At 46.7% G+C, this 17147-nt stretch overlaps 1 protein-coding gene across 19 annotated transcripts in view; it reads right to left on the reverse strand.

Annotated features, from left to right (window-relative positions):
- CIT (citron rho-interacting serine/threonine kinase) overlaps nucleotides 1-17147 on the reverse strand; it is a 98062-nt gene that overhangs the window by 21402 nt on the left and 59513 nt on the right. For 10 of the 19 annotated variants that reach the window (XM_087942725.1, XM_087942727.1, XM_087942723.1 and 7 more), the window contains 8 exons: nucleotides 13388-13585; nucleotides 11578-11771; nucleotides 8645-8780; nucleotides 7128-7232; nucleotides 5588-5728; nucleotides 5356-5463; nucleotides 3967-4129; nucleotides 2652-2816 (listed from right to left, as the gene is read on the reverse strand). In XM_087942725.1, the coding sequence (XP_087798851.1) occupies nucleotides 2652-2816; nucleotides 3967-4129; nucleotides 5356-5463; nucleotides 5588-5728; nucleotides 7128-7232; nucleotides 8645-8780; nucleotides 11578-11771; nucleotides 13388-13585 (1210 nt within the window). The remainder of the gene's footprint in view (nucleotides 1-2651; nucleotides 2817-3966; nucleotides 4130-5355; nucleotides 5464-5587; nucleotides 5729-7127; nucleotides 7233-8644; nucleotides 8781-11577; nucleotides 11772-13387; nucleotides 13586-17147) is intronic. The other 9 variants (XM_087942729.1, XM_087942730.1, XM_087942728.1 and 6 more) reach the window with 1 other exon arrangement.

Consider the following 17147-nt stretch of genomic DNA (forward strand, 5'->3'; position numbering starts at 1 on the left):
TCCAGTGGTGGTTGGGTTTCGAACTGCCCATCTTCTGGTCAAAAAACCCAGCATCTTAACCACTAGGCCACCACATCCCTCCTGCCTACTCTTAAACAAAAATATTGAAATTGTATCCAAATTTTCTTTTCACAGCAATACCCATTTATCGTCAAAAACAATGGATAGCTGAGGCCTGCCTTGCTTTGGAAATAATGAGGAAAATCTACTTTGGGTAGCTTGGAATACTGTGTTACATTTTGGAGCCCACTTTTTAAAGCAGTAATGTCCTTTCCTCCAAGACCGCCATGAGATCCTGAGAAAATCGCCGAAGGACCTACCCAGCCTGGCTTTCTATAACAGGGCTTGGGAAAGCCAACGGAGGCAAAATCAGAAAATTTGAGAAACAATTGGTAAATAAAGGTGTTTACTGGGGGGGGAAAAAACCTGTAAAGAGCAAAGGAGGTGTAATTCAAGAGCAGCAGGACTCAGACAGAGTACTGCTGTTTGGCAGCTGATGCAAAGTTTAGCGAAAGGGTTAGCTGATATGCTGATATTGTTCAAATTTGGGGAACTCTGGAATTAAACGTCTGTAGACCTGCCAGTTAGTCATTTAACGTCTCTAGAAACAAAAACTGAGATAATTAGTGCTTACACAAAGCGCTGAGAGTTCTCAGAACTTCATATAATTATCTCAGTAATGGTTAACACACTCCTGTAAGGTAAACCATCATTAGTTCCCAACGGAGCCTTTCTGAAAACAATACAGTAAAGTCGTAACTCGCGGGGTCTCCACACTCCTGAGCAGAGCAGGACAACAGGTCTCTTGGTCACATGACTGAATCACATGGACAGATAGGGGGACTCAAAGACAAGCTGCCGTTGGGACATTGAGGACAATACGACACCCAAACCCTACAAGGAAACACGGAGAAATCACACAGAGAACAAGATAAATTGTTGACGGTGCAGGGTTTCTGCGTGTGGATCTGAACGCTACGTGGCTTTTGGAGATCAAGTATTATGGGCTTGGAATCCAGGGAGGGGGGAAGGAGGAGCTGATGTCCTTGGATCCTTCTTGGAACGAGTTGGAATCCGGATTCCAATAATTGGGCTTTGAGACGCTGAAGTTATTTTCAGCTCTGCGAGAAGATGGTCGGTGCAGGATGGTTCCTAGTTTTACCTGCTCTCAACTCCCTTTTTCAAGCAACCAAACCGATTAACACCTTTAGGTAAAGGTTCCCCTTGCACCTACGTGCTAGTCGTTTCCGGCTCTAGGGGGCGGTGCTCACCTCCGTTACAAGGCCGAGGAGCCAGCGCTGTCCGAAGACGTCTCCGTAGTCATGTGGCCGGCAGGACTAAACACCGAAGGTGCACGGAACGCTGTTACCTTCCCACCAAAGTGGCCCCTATTTTTCTACTTGCATTTTTTAACCTGCTTTTGAACTGCTAGGTTGGCAGAAGCTGGGACAAGGAACGGGAGCTCACTCCGTGACGTGGCGCTAGGGATTCGAACCGCCGAACTGCTAACCTTTTCTGATCGACAAGCTCAGCGCCTTAGCCACTGAGCTGCCCTGTCCCCTACCACCTTTAGGGACCTGCTAAACTACAGTCTATTTATACTATAGGCCAGGGGTGTGTCCAACCTTGGCAACTTTAAGACTTGTGGACTTCAACTCCCAGAATCCCCCAGCCAGCCGTGCCTTCTCTAAACCTTTTCCAACTTTTCCGAATCCTCCTGAAAGCAACGATGTGGCTATGACGGTCCTTCACTATTTCCTAACCGTGAAGGTTTAGATTGCGGCTGTCTAGCCTTGCGGGCAGCTTTAAGACCTCTGGACTTCAACTCCCAGAATTCCCCAGGCCAGAAGGGGTCAATTGCATCCAATTGCATTGCCAGGTGCTCCCACCCACCTCAGAGACACCGAGCAGATTTGTCAGCGTGGCTGGCTGGCTCCCATAACAAAGTCAACCGAAGGGATTGGTGGACGTAACGAACTGTGGGCGGCCCTTGGGCAAAAAAAAGGGAGGATCCACTATGCTTGCTTTTGCGCGGGGAAACCCAGAGCTGGCTTCGCTCCTTCTGTGCGCCAAGGTGGACTTATTCAGTAAAGTTTTATATACTCTTGGTAAAAATAATATCTCTGGAGTTTCTTTTTCTGGGATCGCCAACTGGACAGTTGACTTGGAATAAACCCCGAGCAACCGACTCGTATTTAGGATGGTTGCCGTGTTTCCCGGGGTCAAGTTTTTGCGACCTTTTGAACGAGCCAAGCGGGAAGACAGATTCCCTTCACAATTGCCGTACTAACTTAAGAACTGCACTTAACAACGGTGGCGAGAAAGGTCGTAAAAACGGGGCAAAAAAAAAACTCCCTTGAATCGCTTAGCAATGGAAACCTGGAGCTCCACTGAGGTTGTAAGTGGAGGACTACCCGTATTCTGGTTTTATATCTAGGAACTTTACGATTTAGCCCGGCTTTTGGCTGTCGCTAAATAGTCCCTTATTGTTGTTTTTTTTTTTTTTTTTTGTACCACCTGCTGACGACGCTTCGATCCTGGCTTGGCGCTATTAGGAAGCCGGGCCCCCTATGCAGCGGGAAGAGGTCTCTGGGTGGTCTGGGCCAGAATCCCTCCCGAAGCTAACCCCTCCCCCCTCCCTCAAGCCTTACCCTCTGGCGTGGAGGCCTCCTTTCGGCGGCTGGAGGGAGGTGCCAGCAGGCTGATGGGCGTGGGCTGGTGTTCTGGTGAGCGAACTATGGCAGACATGATGATCTGCTGCCTGGCCGTGGCAGGCGTGGCAGGGTGAGGGTGGTCTGTAATTTTCCTATGGGCAGCTACGGACACACACAAATAGTTAGTTAACTCCTCCTCTGAGTGGGACGAAGAAGAAGGAGGAGGAGAAAGAGAAGGAGGAGGAGGAGAAGAGGAGGAGGAAGAGGAGGAGAAAGAAGAAGCAGAAGAACGAGAACAAGAAGAACGAGAAGAAGCAGGAGGAGGAAGAAACAGAAGAACAACAAGAACAAGAAGAAGGAGAAAAAGAAAAGGAGGAGGAGGAAGAAGCAGAACAAGAACAAGAAGCAGAAGAGGAGGAGGAGGAGGAGGAGAAAGAAGAAGCAGAGGAACGAGAACAAGAAGAACAAGAAGAAGCAGAAGGAGGAGGAGGAGGAGGAGGAGAAAGAAGCAGAAGAACAACAAGAACAAGAAGAAGGAGAAAAAGAAAAGGAGGAGGAGGAAGAAGAAGCAGAACAAGAACAAGAAGCAGAAGAGGAAGAGGAGGAGGAGAAAGAAGAAACAGAAGAAGAAGAAGAAGAAGAAGAAGAAGAAGAAGAAGAAGAAGAAGAAGAAGAAGGAGGAGGAGGAGGAGGAGGAGGAGGAGGAGGAGGAGGAGGAGGAGGAGGAGGAGGAGGAGGAGGAGGAGGAGGAGGAGGAGGAGGAGGAGGAGAAAGCAGAAGCAGAAGAAGCAGAAGAAGCAGAAGAAGCAGAAGAAGAAGAAGAAGAAGAAGAAGAAGAAGAAGAAGAAGAAGAAGAAGAAGAACAACAACAACAACAACAACAACAAGAACAACAAGAAGAAGCAGAAGGAGGAGAAAGAAGAAGCAGAAGAAGAGGAGGAGGAAGAAGAAGCAGAAGAACAAGAACAAGAAGAAGCAGAAGAAGAAGAGGAGGAAAAGGAAGAAGCAGAAGAAGAAAAACAACAACAAGAAGAAGAACAAGAAGAGCAGGAGGAAACCAGAAGAAGGAGAAGGAGGAGCAGTAGCAGCAGCCGTGGTTCTATGGAACCTTAAGAATGACAGCTTTCTTTCTTATTGAAAGTTTGGGATGGTCAACAGCCAACGAGGGGGTGGCAGGGAAACGGAGGGGGGGGGAGGGAGAGAAACAAAAGACGTCCAGTACAAGAGGGAGGGGTGGGGTGGGCGGCCCTTGGGGCTTGGAAGGAAAAGCACAAAGACCCCCTCCTCTTGCTCTTGCCTCTTTTCCCCCTACCTTCCTCCCGGGCGGATCGGAGTTCGATGCGGGTTTTCTGCAGGGCTTCCTCCAGCTCCGCTGAGCGGGCCTTCTCCTTCTCCAAGGCCACCTTCAGCTCATTGTACTGCAGAGGAACCTGTGTGGGCAAAGAAGGGTCCTCTTTCCGTCGACTAAACAGGCCCTAGCAACAGAAACACACAGACAGCTCCTAACTCCTGGTCAGTGATGGCTGCCTCCGGGTGAGGGGGAAGGGAAAACGCTCTAGCTAACGGCAGACCAGAGGGTCTGAGGGTCTCTTAATCCTCCCCTCCCCTCCTCCCCTCCCCTTTCTTCTTCCCTTCTCCTCTCCCCCCCTCCTCACCCTCTTTCCTTCCTCCTCCTTTCCTCCTCCTCCTCCTCTTCTTCCCTCCACTTTCTTCTTTCCTCCTTCACTCCTCCCCTCTTCTTCCTCCCCTCCTTTCTTCTTTCTTTCTTCTCCCCTCCCCTCCTTATCCTCTCTTTCCTTCCACCTCCTCCTCCCCTCCCCACCCTCTTTCCCTCCTCCTTCTCTCCTCCCCTTTCTTCTTCCCTTCTCCTCTCCTCTCCCCTCCTCATCCTCTTTCCTTCCTCCTCCTTTCCTCCTCCTCTTCTTCCCTCCCCTCTTTCTTCTTTCCTCCTTCTCTCCTCCCCTCTTCTTCCTCCCCTTTCTTCTTTCCTTCTTCTCCCCTCCCCGTCTTATCCTCTCCTTCCTCCTTCTCTCCTCCCCTCTTCCTCTTCTTCCTCCCCTCCTCCTCCTCTCCTTCCCTCCTTTCCTTCTCCCCTCTTTCTTTTCCCCTTTTCCTCCTCCTCCTCCTCTTCTTTCCTCCTCCACCTCCTCTCCTCCCCCAATTGCCTGGTCCAGCATTTTAAAGATAATTTCTCCCCCTCCCCTCAGCTTGGCCCATCTCACAGAGATCATAAGCCAGGCTAACAAGAAGAGGAAACTGGGCGGCCATTTATCCAGAATGGAAGAACAGGTAGTCCTGGATTTATAACCACAACTGAGCCCAAAATTTCTGTTGTTAAGTGAGACATTGGTTAAGGGAGTTTTGTCCCATTTCACGAACTTCCTTGCCCCAGTTGTTAAACGAATCACTGCAGGGGATAGTTAGTAACCTGGCTTTCCCCGTCGACTTTTTTTCAGGGTTAACTTTGAGTGGCCACTAAGTGAACCATTATAAGTCGAGGACTACCTGTATATGAATATGACTACAAGGCCAGGGGTCCAAAGACAAACTCAAGGAACTATTTGAGGGGTTGGGGAAATCCAGTGGGATTTGGGGCTACCTGGAATCCCTCTTCATTTCCCCCAGTCTTAGAAAATTCAGACAGCTAGCCGCTGCCTCCTGCCTGCTAAGTTAATTTTTGGCGTTCATATATTTTGCACACCTTTTTCTTCTTGGCTGGCTGATCCATCTTCGCTTGGAGGAAATCTATAAGCTTGGTTTGTTGGGAAATAGTGCCTTCCATCTTCACTTTTTCGTGGGAATACAGGACCTTTTGCGACACGAAAAGGGGAAGGGAGAGGAAGGTAAGCCAGGAAATCACCACGGGCGGGCAAATAAATCCGAGGGAAATCCATAAAAAATTATTCCCGGCCCGCGATGCTGTATTCTCTCACCTGAATGTTTTCCAGCTGGTATTCCAGGTCGCTCCTTTCGGTCTTCAAAAGGTCGGCCCGGTCCAAAGCCTCTTGCAGGCCTTGAGTCAGCCGAAAGATGTGGTTCTTCTGCAAATCCATCTGCTGCTGCAGCTTGGCTTGCTGGGAGGGAGGCAAAACCCAGGAGGGCAATTATAAAATATTCGGAGGGAGAGAGGCAGGAATAAGAGAAAGACTGAAAGGAGGAGAATTGAAAGAGAGATTAGGAGGGAGGGAGGGAGGGAGGGAGGGAGGGAGGAGGAAGGGAGGAAGGAAGGAAGGAAGGAAGGAAGGAAGGAAGGAAGGAAGGAAGGAAGGAAGCTTTTCTTTAAGAGCATGTTTCTCCATTTTTCCCTTTGGGGAAAATATAATATTCAGCCTTTTTTTTAATATTTCCCAAAATACAGTATTTCAAATTCTTCTAGCAGGTGGAAGGGGCTTCCCACACCAGAAAAAATGGGGACAAAAAAAAAGAAAGAAAGAAATAGAAAGAGAGATTAGGAGGGAGGGAGGGAGGGAGGAAGAGAAAGACAGAAAGGAGAAGAATTGAAAGAGAGATTATGAGGGAGGGAGGGAGGGAGGGAGGGAGGGAGGGAGGAAGGAAGGAAGGAAGGAAGGAAGGAAGGAAGGAAGGAAGGAAGGAAGGAAGGAAGGAAGGAAGAAAGACAGGAGAAGAATTGAAAGAGAGATTAGGAGGGAGGGAGGGAGGGAGGAAGGGAAAGACAGAAAGGAGAAGAATTGAAAGAGAGATTAGGAGGGAGGGAGGGAGGAAAGTGATAAAGAGGACAATTATAAGAGAAGGAGGAAGGGAGGGAGGGAGGAAGGAAAGGAAGGAAGGAAGACAGGAGAAGAATTGAAAGCAATAAAGAGAAAGATTATAAAGGAAAGAGGGAGGGAGGAGAGAAAGACAGAAAGGAGAAGAATTGAAAGAGAGATTATGAGGGAGGGAGGAAGGAAAGTGATAAAGAGAACAATTATAGAGAAGAAGGAAGGAAGGAAGAAGATTTGAAAGCGATAAAGATACAGATTATAAGGGAGGGAGGGAAGGAGGGAGGAGAGAAAGACAGAAAGGAGAAGAATTGAAAGAGAGATTATGAGGGAAGGAGGGAGGAAGGAAAGTGATAAAGAGAACAGTTATAAGAGAAGAAGGAAGGAATGAAGGAAGAAGAATTGAAAGCGATAAAGATTATAAGGGAGGGAGGGAGGAAGAAAGGCGAGAAAGATAGAAAGGAGAAAAATTGAAAGTAATAAAATGAACGATTACAAGAGGAGGGAAGGGCCATATTTTGGGGTTATATCAAAATTCAAACTAATATTTCAGCAACTTTTAGATGTGCAGACTTTTATCCCCCCAATCCGCAGGCACTTTAAAACATTTGCATGTCTCAAAGCTGCCAATTGGAAAACCAGCGATTTAAACCCAGCCTATAAGATAAACACCCAGGAGGAATCAAATCCGGTTTGCCAGTTTCAAATCTCCCAGAAGGGATTCGCAGACGTTCGGCTAGGGAGCAGGGCCTACCTCCTCCAGAAGCCTCTGCTTGAGTTCACGTTCCGTTTCAAGCTTCTGCTGCAGGCTCCGGGCGTTCATCTCCAGCATGGTATGCTTCTTCTCCAAGTCATTCAGCTGGTTAGAAATGGAACTGGGTTCAACGGATGCAAGGCGTGAAAACGCCAGTCTTTCCACGTCTACTTGCCTCTCTCTCCCCGCCTTCCTTTTAAAACCTCTGCACAGACAATCCTCGACTTACGACAATTCATTTAGTGAACATCTGCCTCCCGCTCGGGAATACCTGTCCATTAAAGTGGTGGACAAAACCCCTGGTACCAAATTCCTTTGGAGCTATCTTGTCAGGATTCCGGCGGTTCCCCCCAACTAAATCGTGAGTCTCGAGCCAAACTTCCAAAACTTCGAAGGGATTTATTGGGAGTAAACAGGCCAGCACTGCCTGGGTGCAGCCGACTCTGAGATACATTCATTGTCACCCTTGACCCCACCCCCTGGATGTATCATAATTCATATTCTCCAATGGGACGCATCCATAGCCAAGAATCATCAATCATGCCCTCCAGTTAGAATTTTGTGCGGCAGAAACTTCAGTCGCCTAGTTATTATCTTTGAAAAACTATTTATGGAATGCACTTTCGGTTTCTAAGCTGCCGCACTGCTCCCCCCTCCCTTTCTGTTGGCAACTCTAAAAGGACCATAAAAATATTTTATGAGTTGACAGTTTTAGATAAGGAAGAAGGTTCAAATCTTAATCTACCTTCTAGCTGAACTGTGTTCACTATGACCGCTGAAGATGAATGGATTTATGATGCTCTTAATGATTGATTTACAGTGTTGCGAGTTTCCATGATCGGCTCACAACAAGATATACTTTTCGAAGTTGTATAAAAAAAAAAAAGTCCACTCCAAGCTGGGGTAGGCCCATGTGGAACTTGTTTCTGGGTAACCCTTTTATTTGCCAATAAAAGTTCTCTTCTCCTTTCCACTTATAAGAGTTTTCCTTTCCACTTACAAAATTTCTGCTTTTCCTTTCCACTTATCAAATTTCTCTTTTCCTTTCCGCTTACAACATTTCTCTTTTCCTTTCCACTTATCAAAGTTCTGTTTTCACCCCCCACCCACCTATATCTGGCTTGCAGGCCAAATAAAAGGGCCCGAGCTTTCCGGGACAACATCACCCAATATAAGCAGTCCTCGACTTACAACTACAATTGAGTCCCAAATGTTTGTGGCTAAACAAGACAGTTGTTAAGTTAGTTTTGATTCATTTTGCCTCCTTCCTCAGGCAAAGTTGTTATGTGAATCACTGCAGCTGCCACACGACCTCGGGACGCTGCGACCATCATAAATATGAGCCAATTGACAAGCCCCTGAAGTTTGATCTTGTGACCGCGGGGAGGCTGCAACGGTCGTAAGTGTGAAAAAGAGTCATCAGCCACTTTTTTCCAGTGCCGCTGTTAACGTCGAGCGGTCACTAAACGTACAGTTGTAAGTTGAGGACCACCTGTATAGCATTTTAAGCGACCGACCTTGTCGGAGAGACTCTCAGCTTTGAGCTTTTGTTCCTTTAATGCTTGTTGGAGAGCCAAGATCTCCGCTTTATGTTCTTTAACCGCAAGCTCCACCACTTGGCGGGATTCCGTGATGCGCTGGTCGGCTCGCACCCTGCATGGAAGAGAAGAAGCCCTGGGTTGACGCCACTCGTGCTCCGCCTCCCTTCCAGGGTCCCCAAAAAGGACGGAATCAATAGGAAAGGAGTCTTCAGAGAGCCAAGCCCTTTCTGTTGAAGGCCAGAAGGCCATCACTCGACAGGTAGGTAGGTAGGTAGGTAGGTAGGTACATAGATACGATAGATAGATAGATAGATAGATAGATAGATAGATAGATAGATAGATAGATAGATAGATAGATGATAGATAGATAGATAGATAGATAGGAGAGGGAGAAAGAGACAAAGAAAAGAAGAGGAGGAGGAGATGGGATAGGGTAGGATAATAGCTAACTAGCTAGATGATAGATAGAGTAGATAGAGTAGATAGAGTAGATAGATAGATAGATAGATAGATAGATAGATAGATAGATAGATAGGAGAGGGGGAGGGAGAGAGAGAAAGAAAAGAAGAGGAGGAGGAGATGGGATAGGGTAGGATAATAGCTAACTAGCTAGATGATAGATAGAGTAGATAGAGTAGATAGATAGATAGATAGATAGATAGATAGATAGATAGGAGAGGGGGAGGGAGAGAGAGAAAGAAAAGAAGAGGAGGAGGAGATGGGATAGGGTAGGATAATAGCTAACTAGCTAGATGATAGATAGATAGATAGATAGATAGATAGATAGATAGATGGATGGATGGATGGATGGATAGATAGATAGATAGATAGATAGATAGATAGATAGATAGATAGATAGATAGATAGATAGATAGATGGATGGATGGATGGATGGATGGATGGATGGATGGATGGATGGATGGATGGACGGATGGATGGATGGATGGATGGATGGATGGATGGATGGATGGATGGATGGATAGATAGATAGATAGATAGATAGATGATAGATAGATAGATAGATAGATAGATAGATAGATGATAGATAGATAGATGGATGATAGGTAGGTAGGTAGATAGGTAAATAGGCAGATGACAGATAGATGATAGACAGGATGGATGGATGACAGAAAGATATGATAGACAGATAGATATATGATAGACAGGATGGATGGATAGATGACAGAGAGATGGATGATAAACAGGATGGATGGATGGATAGATAGGATGGATGATAGATAGACTGATAGATGGATAGATGATAAATAGACAGACAGGATAGATGATAGGATGGATGGATAGATGATAGATATAGAATGTGTGTGTGTGTGTGTGTGTGTGTATCTATCTATCTATCATCTATCTATCTATCTATCTATCTATCTATCTATATGGAAGATATAGATAGATGGATAGGACAGACAGACAGATAACCTTCATTGTTATTTTTTACGTGGACACTCTGGCACACTTTAAAAATGAAATACCGTTGCCTGCTCTTAAAAGTGTACATATGCAAAACACACACAGAGACACACAGACACACATACATCTGTATACATGAATCAGTCCATCCTGAATACACAGCGGAAAGAGGAAACTTGAGAATTCCCAAGGTTGATGCCGTACGGGACAAAACTGTGACCGAATCAGGAATGTTCGGCATTTAGGTACCACAGAGCCCCCGAAAGGAAAAGAGCTCGTGAAGGGAATGTGTAGCGTCCCAGAACCACCCTGGGGACCCGGCTCAAGCAGCGCTTGCAATACGGCCATATCCTGGGTAGAAGGGAGCGATCTGCCAATCCTCTTTCCTGCCAGTCCTCACCACTCTCTCGTACCGCCTTCCTGCCCGGAGCAGGAAGGCTTCCTAACCAGACCGTCATGCCATATGACAGCAGGCTCTCCATCGTCCCTCCATTAAAAATAAATAAATAAATAGCGGTAAGTGGCAATTCGGTGCTTCTTCTTCCTACGTTTCCATGCATCTTATCCACACCTGCTCGGCTGAGAGGGGACCAAGTTGGCACCGTGAGAATCCGGAAGGAAAACGAGGGCCAGATGGTGGCGGTGTGTGAGGGGCGGCTGGCGAACAGCCAATCTCTGTTCCCCGACGTCATGCTCTGGCATAAAGTTCTGTATATATAGCCCATGTATGTTCATTAAGAGCCCGAGAATAAATTGGGTTTAGAAAGCGAGGCTGCAACAGCCTGGCTTCCTGAAACTCTTAAAAACCTTTCCCACCGTCCATGTTTCCTTCTTGAAAAAGCGTCAGGGGAAAAAAATACTACGCTGTAAAGTTCACCTAGAGAACGGATATTTCATTTAAAAAGGGGTGTGTGGGTGGGTGTCAAACGTCCCCAAGAAAACAACCAATCTCAGAGAGCACCAAGGACTTCACAGTCCTCCTCCTCCTCCTCCTCTCCGGAAACCCCACTCCCTTCTAGCCCTGATGATGTTACCTAGCTGGGTCATGAAACGTCTGCAAGAAAACCACCAAGCTCAGAGAGCATCAAGAGCATCCTTCTCTTCTTCTTCTTCTCAGCAAACCCCATCCCTTTCTACCACTGATGATGTTACCTAGCTGGATAACGAGACGTCTGCAAGAAAACCACCAAGCTCAGAGAGCACCAAGGACCCCACAATCCTCCTCCTCTCCTCAAACCCCACTCCCTTCTACCACTGATGATGTTACCTGGCTGGGTCATGAAACGTCCCCAAGAAAACAACCAAGCTCAGAGAGCACCAGGGATTCCTCGTTTCAATCCTGAGGTACAAATATTTTCCTTGATTGAACTCACTTGCCTTCCAGAGGTTCTGCTGGATTCTAGCACCACCCCTGTTTTTCGACTCCTTCCTTTTTTCACCGATTTACGGTCACCCCCAAACCCAAGCCAAAGAGACCGTTGTACCTGCTTTGCTTCTCTGTATCCAACATTCGCTGGAGTTCCCGCACCCGGCACTCAAACTGGCTCTTCTCATCTCCCAGAACACTTCTCCACGCCTCCCACTGGCGCTCCTTCTCCAAGAGCTCATCGTTCAGGGCCTCCAGATCCATCACTTGCTCCTCCAGCATGGTACAGGTGGTCTTTAAGGCCTCCATGGTCTAAAAATAAATCCCCAGCAGAGGTTTTTTTTTTATCCCCCTGAAGTTCGGCTGAAGAGCATAATCATCATCTCCTTTAAAAAAATCAAAAAACCCATAATCTCTTGCGGGATGGAGTCTTGGCAACTGAATGGAGCGGAGTGTTTACTGGCCAGATGCCTTTCCTGTTGCCAGTACGGAGTTTTGTTCAGCAGATATATTCTCCTTGGGGGCCCAGAGAGAGAAAAATATCTGCCTCTACCTAGGATCAAACTCACAGCCTCCCGATTGTGAGGCGAGAGATCCACCTCTGGGCCACCGCACCGCTCGTCAGCTCAAGAGCATAATCTTAGTCTAAAATAAAGCTCCTTTAGATTCCTTACAAAGAGGTTGTTAACATTTACTGAACCTCTTCAAGGAAAGAAGCGCCTGATGGCACGGTTCTGAATGGTGCATGTTAGATAGGAGAGTGGAACAGCAGCATTAGAAGAATCTGAGGCAGGGCTCCCAAGGTCATAAAATGGGGAAGAATTAGCCTTATGCAATGGTTTATACCACCTGTGTCAGGTTTCCAACGATCGCCCCAATGAAATACTGAGCCTCGAGCCAAACTTCAAAAAACTTTGAAGGATTTATTAGGAGCGACATGCTGGCACTGCTCTGTATGAAGCCAACTCTGGCATACATCGTTTACATTCACCTGTGACCCTGTTTCCCCCCTCCTCCCTGGGTGTGTCATAAATTTGATTTAGCACATTCACGGGCTGGGTGTCATCAATCATGTTCTCCAATTAAATATTTTCCCGGGCAAAAGCTCCGGTAGCTTATTTACAATCATTTTAAGATAAGTGTTGGAATGTACTTCTGGTTTCAAACTGCCGCACTGCTCTTCCAGATTTCCTTCCTTCCTTCCTTCCCCCTCCCTCCCTCCCTCCCTCATTTATGGCAACTCTAAAACAGGCATAGGAATGCTTTATGAGTTGACAGCCCGTTCAATGATACGTACTGAAAAAGGACCAAGCCTTTTTCAATAAGTATCTGCATTTAGTTAGGTGGTTGAACGAGAGTGTTCTGACCCAAACACTTTTCCAATAAAACAAACACGAACCAAAGGGAACAGAAACCTTTTAATGAGTCTTACGAATCCCCGGTTAAAAGGCTGCTGCAAACTAATTAACTTTGATAAGCACAAGCCTCGCCAAAATTGTGCGAGACTCCCAAGAATCAGATAACATTTCACAACACAAGAATGTTCAAATACCAGATTAAGATACGGTAATGTCCATGAGGCTGAGTTTCAAAACGTTTTTGCTTCCTGCAAAGAACGTTCTCTTCACAGCTGGCTTTTATCTTCTTGAAGGGGGGGGGCATTACCTTGCAGCCTTACTCTGAGTCACCCATGCTGTTGTAACTGCTCTTTTCTGCGAGCAATCCTGCGCGCACGCGCACTTGGCACAGGCTCCTCGGGAACCTCCTCATCGCTACTACAATCTCTGAAGGCAGCAGTCCACTCCCTGATGGTCCTGGGCCCTCCTCTGAGTCCTCGCTCTCCTCAGCTGTCCGCACCTGCTGCCGGCTAACCACAACAGAGAGTCTGCAAGAACTGGCCTTTGTAAACTGAAATTGTAAGGACTTACTTGCTTTTGACTGGTGAGTTGCATCTCCCGTTCCGTTATCTCGCGACGGAGATGGTCAACCTCGCTCCGCAACTGAACCACCTCGTTGTTTGCCCCGGAAGCTTCGTCTAACTGCTTGGAGAGGAAGAAGTTCTGGTTGTTCAGCTCAGCGTTATCCTCGGTCAGCTGGTTCAGCTGCTCTTCCAGATCCGTAATCACCTACACGAAAAGAACAACACGCCGGGAGGAGAAACAGAAAACAAATCTCAGAAACAGGTGAGAACTTAAAGCCGACGAGTCTTCCGACAGCCAACTTCCAAACTTCCTCAAACGGCATTCTGGAAGTTTATCATGCAGCCTTGCAAAATAATAATAATAATAATAATAAATTGCACATGCTTAATTAGCCCGGGGTTGAAGCTAAACCCATAACTAGGTTGAAGATCTGCTGTCCTTTGATCGTTTTGTGTAAGATACACCTCAATGTAAGAGGTTTACTTTTCATGCTACGACCTCGGTTGGAAGAATGCAAGAGCAACGCGCAATCGGCAGCCTGCGGTTGCCTGGCCAGATCTGCAGGTGTTCAAATGACGGTATAAGGCAAATTGATTTATCTTCCCCAACCTGGTATTATCCTCACTGCGGACCACAGATGCTAACTTCCGTAAGAGGGACACCGATGACTTGCAGAGAGGCCTTGGAAGAGAGGCAGATTATCCGTTAGGTGACTCTTTTGAGATTACTTCAACAAGAGAGGAAAACCAGAGTGGTTGTGGCCTGTCGGTCGCTGGCACCTCCAGCAGCCAAATCAGAGGAGGTGCCAGCATCAAGGCAACCTGAGAGCTCTGAGGGGGAAGAGAGAATGGAGCTGGCAGAAAGAGAGAGACGGAAGTGGAGCCTGGGCCATCCGTCAGCCCTCCGATGGAGAGTCAACAGCCCCCAGGTCTGGAGGTGGCTGCTGAGGAAGAGGAGGAATAGCTGGGTCCAGTGCCTGATGTGTAGATTCTCAAAAGGCAGAGGAGAGGAGAGCAGTGGAAATCTATGGGCCGGTCCTTGGGACAGAAGAGCCACCACTGCTAGCAAAGCCCCACCTTAGCTCTGGGGATAAAAGGCAGGGGGCAGAGATGAATAGATGTGGCAGACAACTATTCATCTCCTTGCCGGACAGACTTGTTAGCCTGCGGTGAGAGAGAAACTTTTGTGCCGGGGCTGCCGGCGCTCCTAATAAAGAAATCTTTAAGTTAACTTCAGGGGGTTTGTCGTGTTTGGGGAGCTGGGTCAGGACATAGGGTGATGCCAACAGCTAACAGGCCTCCCTCTACCATTTAGGGTTCGGTGGTCAGTTAAAAACCGCAGGGTGAAATATGACGAGCACCTGCCATTCCATTCACACACATTTTAGAGAAGCAAAGCTAATATAAGCGCGTCAGTGAGAGGCAGACAGGCGACAAGGCTTTTACGAAGCAAAGAAAGCTGGGGTCCACTGAAGCAGAATGGGAGTGAAGATAAGCCCCTTTGGCCCACCCCAGATGTTTCGAATGCTGCTGGATAGACCGCCGGTCAGAAAATGGGAGGAAAACGACTGGACGAAGACATGCTGCGCGGCTGAAGCACAAGCCCCCATCATTTTGGAAGGGCTTCCAGACCATGCTTGACCGGGCCAACTAATGACAAAACTGCTTTCTCAAAAGTTGTCCCAATGCACACAACTTGCACTCGTGGTTGTGAGTCCCCAACCAATGGTCGCGTCTTCGTTTTCTTCCCGGCAACCGAGGAAGAATCGACGGGAGGAATAAAGCAACGTGAATAAGAACAAGGCAAATGTCACACAGCAATTCAAAAACATCCTGAGCACGTGGCTCCCGTGCTTAGATATTGCCCACCTAAGAGCATCTTCTCTTGGTTCATTGTATCTGTTGAAATGTGGCTAACACAGATTTGTGATTCCCCCCCACCCAAGTACTCCTTGTTTAAACCCATTGGTCCATCTGTACAAGGATCCAGGTATGACTAAACGCTATGAGTAGCTTCTTGTGTCGGTTGGAAACGGACCACGTCTGCAAAAGAATTTAACACCCGACACATTTGAATTTCAATTTACTAGTGAAGCAGACTGCGGATGCGAGGACATAAATAAGAAAATAGTTTCACACACCCCCTTCCCATGCTGCAGGTTAGCTATAAAACTTGGTACAACACTCAAGGTTACCTTGGTAACTTAGATAGGCGGATAGACCGATTGGTAGTTATGTAATCATTACAAAAAAATAACTTTTGCTTATAATTTCAGGTGCATGTGAAGAGCACGTGCTGAGGAGCAGGGGCCAGAGGCAAAAGCAGGAATATACACAATTATTATCATCCTATTGATGAACTGTTCTGACCAAGGCACTTGCTTCTGGTTTTCGGGCAAAACTGCACCCATAGTCAAACCGCTGATTTGTTTAAGAAACTTGTTGAAAATTGGCACTTCTGGTTTTTCGCCAAAACTGTGCCCATAGTCAAACCGCTGATTTTCTTCCTGACTGACGCAAAAAAGTCAAAATATTTATGACAGTTACAACCTGTGACCGTAATGGGCAGGTTCCCTTAAGGTTGTATGTTAAAGGGCTGCCTGTAATTGCTCTCCGCCTTGACGTCACCACGATGAGCAAATGTTTAAAGTGGAAAAAGAAATCTTGTCCCTTAACAGGAAAGCCACCTTCTGAATTCATCCAGAAGCCAATTTTTGTTCAGAAATCCACTATCGCAAGCCAAAGGTATTGCATTTTTAGCCTTCACCCCAAGCGCCTGAAGGAACTGCTGAAATGTTCTCTTTTGAGCTTCTGGAGGCTAATGCTGACATTGCTATACTGAAAGCTATCCACACGCTCCTTATGTACCAAGACGGAGGAGACATTTAGGAGTTCTTTTAAACAAAAAAAAAAACCTGAACTTCGTAAAGAGCTACTCATCTCTGGCAAAGAAACATTTCCTACGCGGGTTAAGAGAACAAAGCAGGTTCTTTTCTTTGGCCAGAAACAATGGTGGGATTCGACCGGTTTGGACCAGTTCGGGTGAAGTGTGTGCTCACCCAACCAGTTGTTACACCGGTTGAATCCCATCCCTGGCCGGAAACTATGATCATATAACAGAATAAAAGAGTTGGAAGAGTTTCACAAGAAGAGTTCTCCGCTCCTCTACTCGTTGCAGAATACCTTATGCCACCAGACTTGAAACTCTGGACCTAGAAAACCTAGAACTACACCGTCTTCGGTCCGATCTAAGTATGGTACATAAAATTATATATTGCAATGTCAATGAATACTTCAGCTTCAACCATAACAATACAAGAGCACACAATAGATACAAACTCAAAGTAAACCGCACCAAACTTGATTGCAGGAAATACGCCTTCAGCAATAGAGTGGTCAATGTCTGGAATACTCTACCTGACTCTGGGGTTCCTTCCCCAAACCCCAAAAACTTTAACCTTAGACTGTCTACTATGGACCTCACCCCTTTCCTAAGAGGCCTGTAAGGGGCATGGATAAGCGCACCAACGTGCCTACCGTCCCTGTCCTATTGTTTCTTCTTTTATTTTTCTTATATGTACCCATTTCATGTATTCATAACTATGTATATACTTATACCTATTATCTTGTAAGCGATTGACAAATCAAAAAATACTAAAATACTAATACCTTGGAGGTCTTCTAGTCCAACCCCCCCCCCTTCCCCCTCCTGGCTATAGAAAGAAACTCTACCATTCTGGCCAATTGTTTCTTTTCTTTTCTTTTTT

The sequence above is a fragment of the Notechis scutatus genome, chromosome 13 (assembly GCF_049901735.1).
Source record: "Notechis scutatus isolate UNSWTSFEM ecotype Mainland chromosome 13, rNotScu1.2, whole genome shotgun sequence".
Lineage (NCBI taxonomy): Eukaryota > Metazoa > Chordata > Lepidosauria > Squamata > Elapidae > Notechis > Notechis scutatus.